The sequence below is a fragment of the Prionailurus bengalensis genome, chromosome C1 (genome assembly GCF_016509475.1).
Source record: "Prionailurus bengalensis isolate Pbe53 chromosome C1, Fcat_Pben_1.1_paternal_pri, whole genome shotgun sequence".
In the NCBI taxonomy this organism is placed as follows: domain Eukaryota; kingdom Metazoa; phylum Chordata; class Mammalia; order Carnivora; family Felidae; genus Prionailurus; species Prionailurus bengalensis.
The window spans coordinates 56,144,864-56,151,351 of NC_057345.1; the positions used below are offsets into that span (position 1 = coordinate 56,144,864).

General features: G+C 46.6%; 1 protein-coding gene across 1 annotated transcript; it reads left to right on the forward strand.

Annotated features, from left to right (window-relative positions):
• Positions 1 to 2,200: 2,200 nt before the first annotated feature.
• GADD45A (growth arrest and DNA damage inducible alpha) lies at positions 2,201 to 5,524 on the forward strand. The gene is made up of 4 exons (XM_043575227.1): positions 2,201 to 2,594; positions 3,129 to 3,230; positions 3,462 to 3,699; positions 4,847 to 5,524. The coding sequence occupies exons 1-4, from the start codon at positions 2,551 to 2,553 to the stop codon at positions 4,958 to 4,960; spliced, it is 498 nt and encodes a 165-aa protein (XP_043431162.1). The 5' UTR covers positions 2,201 to 2,550; the 3' UTR covers positions 4,961 to 5,524.
• The last annotated feature ends 964 nt before the right edge of the window (positions 5,525 to 6,488 follow it).

Consider the following 6,488-nt stretch of genomic DNA (forward strand, 5'->3'; position numbering starts at 1 on the left):
ACCCCACAATGCTTGAACAAATCAGTTTCCCATGAGGCCGAATATAACATGCAGTAGAGTTTTTGAGTGAGGAACTAGGCCTATATAGTTGACTTGGGTGGGGCATTATTAGGGCCGTGGTTCATTTGAATTGGCATAAACAATACACGGGTTCCACCATCCTACAGCTTCCGTTCAGATGACTAAAGTCATGGGACTTTCAGCATAGCTAGCTGATGACAGTGCACACTATTTTGTCCCAAAATCCAGTCCAAGCATGGGCATACCAATTAAATGGCAAGCACTTTAAAGGCAAAGGACCAGGAATTGCATTGTTCTTGGTATATAGTATGACATCAAAGAAACTTTTTTGAGTTAAAGTTAAATGTATAGTATCTTAGAGAAAATTCATGCACTGAACAGGACTGCAGCATCCTGAGATCTCGATCAACTGTCAGATTCTATTCAACTCAATAAACATTGACTGTTCTTCTAATAAATGCAGAAATTGTGTGAGATGCTGAGAACACTAAGTTCATGAAGTCACAGTCCCTGCTATCAACAAATCCCCTAAATCTTTGTCAGCTTGCTGTGATCACACTTTCTTCCAAAGAACCTCTAAGAAATACCTAGTGGATAGAACCTTGGAGTTCTACAGAACTCAGTTCAACAGTTTCCAAAAGATGAGTCACGCCATATTGTGTAATTCACCTTTTGTTTGCAAAACTTCAAGTTTTTCAGCACCTACCTAAATTTCAATGTTAAGGAATTCTTTAACAAAGGCATCACATGTTTGGATTTAGGCATAGATATGAAATACACAAGCATCCTTGGGTAAATTATGTATTGGCCATAACCATTCCTTTACTCAAACATTGCCCCTTGCTGACAATGCAGTTAGGAATTCAGTGCAAAATGTCAGCTCAAATAAATGAACCAGAAAACCAACATATCATTTCTTTTCCACAAAATTAAAATTAAGAGAGCTGGACAATATTTTGTCTACAATGATACAAACATGCAGGTGCAAAAACTCCTATGTACCTTTGCAAAAAATTAACCTTTGGCTATCCAGAGACCTTAATAATGCAGGCAGTTTTGAATGAGAGCATATGGGAGGCATTTTCACTTTTGATGACTTCAATAGGTTTAAGACATGTTTTTGCATTTATTGCATATACTCATAAAACAAAGGAAAGAATTTTCAACTTACTAAGTCAAAGTCTATACACTAAAGTTTGCTTTTCAAAAATGTGTAACTACTGCTTGTTTTCCACCCACAGGTTGCCATGATCTCAAAGGTGAAATTTTAGCATATGACTAAAAGGTCCTATAGCTGCAGCTTCATGATTCAGCATCTAACATCAATAATTCACAGTGAGATCATAGGCTCTCTGTGGAAGGTAGTGACATATTTGCCTTATGAAAGGAAGCTTAGGGCATATTGAGAGTATTTTGAATTTAGACTTGTGTGGGTGTCAGACATTTGTCTCCTAGCTGGTGCCTGTGCAGGAGGATTCTCCTTTGGGAAAAGCTCTCTTGAGAAAGGTGAATTTGGGTTGTAAGGCTAGGATACACACATGTGGTAACGAGCTCCTCCTGAACACGGTTTTCCAGCGTTACCCTGGGCAGGTGGGAAGCCTTTCTGTGGAAAAGATTCCAACTTGGTTCCCTGCCATCACCAAACACAAAACTGTTGATTTTTCTTTTTTGAGCTTCCAACCCTTGCAACCTTCCAAAAATAAATCAAACCAGCCATCAGGGCACCGAAATAATACTACTACTAATAAGCAGCTTTGCCTAGACTTACATAAACAACACTTCTGAGGTAAACTTTGCCCCAGAGGTCTGAAACACTCTTTTTATGTAACCTGCTTACTAATAATTACTAGACTTGGGTGCATTAACCCTGGAAATAGATTTTAATAACAACCCCTAAAAACAAAAGACATGAAACGACCAAAAAAAAAAAAAAAAAAAAGAATGCACTAACTAGAAAAACACTTGGCAGCCTGCTCCAGACTCAATTGGAAGACAACCCCCTCCCGCCCGGCCTTCGCAAAGGGCCCCCCCCACCCTCCTACGGGCCCCTCCAACAGGCTAAGAGAGTCCGCTCCGGACCCCGCCCTCCCCTGTCCCTGCACCGCCCTCGGCCCTGAGCTCGCCTTCCGCGTGGCTCCACCCCCTTCCGCTTCTCTCCCCACGGTTCCAGGAGCTGGGGTCAAATTGTCAGAGCAGGCTTATTTGCATAACCCAATGGCTGTGCGTATGCAAATGAGGCTGGTGGTGGTTGGCTGGAGGTTGGCAGGATAACTCGGGCGAGCGGGGCCTTTGTCCTTCAGTGGCTGTGAGGCAGCTGCCCCGTCGGAGTCGCGGCCCGTGGCGAGGCGAGGGGGCCGGGAGCGGGCGAGCGAGTGGGGCGAGAGGGACAGACGGACGGACGGACCGCGCGGTGGCAGCGGGAGCTGGAAGAGCCTGTGAGGGAGTGCAGAGAGCAGGCGCCCAAGCGCCCACCGTGGCAGGAGCAGTCCGCACGCCGCGCTCTCTCTGAGGGGGATTTGCAGTTGCAATATGACTTTGGAGGAATTCTCGGCTGGAGAGCAGAAGACCGAAAGGTAAGGCGGCCGGAGTCTCTCCCTGAACTCTTTTCGCCCACTGCGTGCACCCCATTGCGGCCCCTCTGGGCAAGGTTTGGCGGGGAGCGACTGGTTAAAAGTTTGCAGAGGGCACCTCCCGTCCGTCTCGCTCCGGGGGCCTTCCCCGAGGCGTCCGTGGACGGAAGGAGCGTGCCCCCAACCCGGCCAAGCCCTCCAGGCCTTTGCAAAAGGCAGAAGGGACTGTCCCTGCCGGTGCCGCTCCTGCGGCTGGCAGCCTGTGGCTGCGCCCAGCGCCGGGGACTGGCAGCGCCCTCGGGGGAGGGTGGCGGGTGGCCCTCTCGGGGTTTTTCGCAGGCCACCCGGCCTCTGGGCGTGTGAGGGTTCACTGGGGGTGACAGGGCCGGGGTGGGGGGGGCTTTGGGTTTGCAGAAAGCGGAGCGGCGCGGTGGCGCACGAACTCGGGAGGGAGAGTCGCGGTGCAGGGCGAAGGGGCGGCGATGGCCCTGAAGGGACCGGGGCTGACGGGACCCCTTTGCTCTCCCTCACGTGTAGGATGGATAAGGTGGGGGATGCCCTCGAGGAAGTGCTCAGCAAAGCCCTGAGTCAGCGCACCATCACCGTCGGGGTGTACGAGGCGGCCAAGCTGCTCAACGTGTAAGTGGGGCCCTCGCGAGTCCTTCGTGGCACCCCCTTCTCTCCCCAGCCCCGTCGGAGGCGACCTCGCCGAGCGCCCCCCCGCCCTGCAGCGCAGCTTCCTGCGGCTTCCCACCTGCCCCACGGGCAGCGGGCAGGACGGGGCCGACCCCGGGACCCGGGCGGGTATTGCGGGCGTCCACGCGGACGGGTGGTGTCTCTGCGCTCATCCGCCCCTCCCGCTGCCCTCAGCGACCCGGATAACGTGGTGCTGTGCCTGCTGGCGGCGGACGAGGACGACGACAGAGATGTGGCTCTGCAGATCCACTTCACCCTGATCCAGGCGTTCTGCTGCGAGAACGACATCAACATCCTGCGCGTCAGCAACCCGGGCCGACTGGCTGAGCTCCTGCTCCTGGAGACCGACGCAAGCCCAGCAGCGAGCCAGGGCGCCGAGCAGCCCCCGGACCTGCACTGCGTCCTGGTGACGGTAAGCGAGAGGGGGGCTGCGGGCCGGCTGGAGTGAAGAGTTCTGGAGGGGAGTGAGCGAGGGTTCAGAGTCGCCTGACTGCAGATCTGGAATGAGGGGGAGGGCAAGAGCGTGGCTGCTTTTGCCCCATTAGAGAGTGTGGCTGGACTTTCGGCCGAGATGTGCTAGTTTCATCATCAGGATTTTCTCTGGTACAGAACATGTCTAAGCACGTTGGAGGCTGCCAGCAGCGGAAGAGATCCTTGTGAGTCAGCATTGTCAGCCCAGCTACTCCCTACCTACATCTGCACTACCTCCCGTGACTAATTCCTTTAGTAGGGCAGATTAGATAAAGCCAAATAAATTCCTGGCTCACCCTCATTAAGGAGTCAGCTTCATTCGCCGCCACTCAGAGTTAAAAATAGAAATGGTGTAGGAGACAGACCTTATTAATTCCCTAGAAATACTTGAAGAGGATAGAGTGGGAATTTTTTCTCTGCAGTCTTCCATTTTTTTAATGGGCCTTTTTTCCCTGGTAAAAACCTTTGGTAGATAGAGAACTTGTGTTTTCAGAGGTAATATGATAGCTTTGTCTTTTACATTTTACTCTTTTTGACTGGTCTAGTTAAGTGGCAGCCTAACCATTTTGGTACTCTTGAAAATTACTACTCCTCTCCTGTCTTTGGAGAGGTAAAACAGGTGGCATTTCTAGTTAACTGCTATGCAGCTTTCATCCATTGCATACACAGCATGGAAATATTCCTCAGAGTTGTTTTCACTCAGGTCTCTTCCACAGTACAACTTTGGTAGGACAAACCTGTGAATGATAATGTCATGCAAAACTAAATAAATATGCTCTCGTGCAAAACTAAATAAATACCATGCATATATATATATATATATATATATATATATATATAAATGGTTCAGAGGGTTGCATGCATTCAAACTTTGCAGAGTATGGTTTAGTGGAGAATTACCCTTAATGATTTTGCAGGAAACCAACTACCTAGAAGAAAGCTTATTTTTTATGGTTGTAACTGGTCTCTATGTCACACAGCCAAAGTATAGAACGTTCAGGTTGTCTTCCTCTTAAAATAAGTGTAATTATTAGCAAATGCTGATTTTTTTAAAAATAGTGAATTTATTTTTCTCAATTTGTTTCCAGAATCCACATTCATCGCAGTGGAAGGATCCTGCCTTAAGTCAACTTATTTGCTTTTGCCGGGAAAGTCGCTACATGGATCAGTGGGTTCCAGTGATTAATCTCCCCGAACGGTGATGGCATCTGAATGAAAATAACTGAACCAAATTGCACTGAAGTTTTGAAATACCTTTGTAGTTACTCAAGCAGTTACTCCCCACACTGATGCAAGGATTACAGAAACTGATGTCAAGGGGCTGAGTGAGTTCAACTACATGTTCCGAGGGCCCGGAGATAGATGACTTTGCAGATGGAAAGAGGTGAAAATGAAGAAGGAAGCTGTGTTGAAACAAATACAAGTCAAAAGGAACAAAAATTACAAAGAACCACGCAGGAAGGAAAACAAACTATGTATTAATTTAGAATGGTTGAGTTACATTTAAATAAACCAAATGCGCTTTGTTAAAGTTCAAATGTGCGGCAGTAGTTTGGGTATTTTTGGTTTATGTGCCCTCAAATAAAAGAAAAACAGAAAGGGTTGATCCTATTTTAAAACCATATTTTATTGTATTTTGATGAGATGTTAAATTCTCAAAGTTTTATTATAAATTGTACTAAGTTATTTTATGACATGAGAAGTTATTTATGCTATAAATTTTTTGAAACACAATACCTACAATAAACTGGTATGGAATAATTGCATCATTTCTTAATGTGTGCTTTTGTTTCTTTTAACTTGGAATGTATTTTTAAGTTTTTTTTATATGGAAAAATTAAAACCCTTATGAAATCATATATATAGTATATGTGTGTATCTCTATATATAGATAGATCTCTGGTGTGTGTGTGTGTGTGTGTGTGTGTATTTTTTTCCACTTTTAAACATTTGAGCTGGACGTGGCATAGTTTTATTTTTTATTCTTTATTTAACAGACATTTTACTAGGGCCCTACTCTATCTACATGGTGTCAAAAGTCAGAAAACCAAAGGTGATTTAAGAGGAGTTGGGGGTCGCAGTTAGGGAAAAGGTGTTAGAGACTATACTTGCAAAATCTGAGTAGTTATAGTTCAGTGATATTAATGTTATAAGAAGACTATATGCAAAATACTAAGGAAGCAGAAAGGTGAAAGTGACCGACGTTAACCTGCAAGACCAGGGAAGGTTTTATTGGGGAGACAGCAAGTTCTGTGGGTCTTAAAACACAAGTGTCATTTCCCCAGCTAGGATGCTGTTGGCAGCGACACTAGTTTGTGCAAAGGTGTGGAGCCCTGAGAGACCAAACCCTGTTCGGGGAACAAAGAGTGATTGTGTGTGCGCCTCTGGTGTAGAAAAGAAAAAGGAGAGATAAGGTTGAAAAAGTAGGTGGGGATTAGGCCCAGACTATGAAGGCCGTTCTGTTTCACCCTCAGGCATTTGGGCTTCCTTCTATAAACTTTGGGGATTCAGCAGAGGCCTTCACACAGGGAGTGACGTGATCAGTGTTCTAGGAAGATAACACCGGGGACTGTGAAAGGGGTTATTGGGATAAGAGGCTGTAGGTAATGCCAACCAGGAAGTGACTGTACCAGTCCAAGGCTGTGCATTTTGCAGAACCATATTTAAGGAATAGGGAAGTGGCCTGGCAAAGATTTCTGGTGCCCTTATTCTCTCCAGAGCTGTATGTTT

Excerpts from the sequence above, each read along its gene's own strand:
- GADD45A (XM_043575227.1), top strand. The coding sequence starts at position 2,551 with ATGACTTTGGAGGAATTCTCGGCTGGAGAGCAGAAGACCGAAAG. Across the intron at positions 2,595-3,128 it reads GGAGAGCAGAAGACCGAAAG|GATGGATAAGGTGGGGGATG; the intron begins GTAAGGCGGCCG and ends CCTCACGTGTAG. Across the intron at positions 3,231-3,461 it reads GCGGCCAAGCTGCTCAACGT|CGACCCGGATAACGTGGTGC; the intron begins GTAAGTGGGGCC and ends CGCTGCCCTCAG.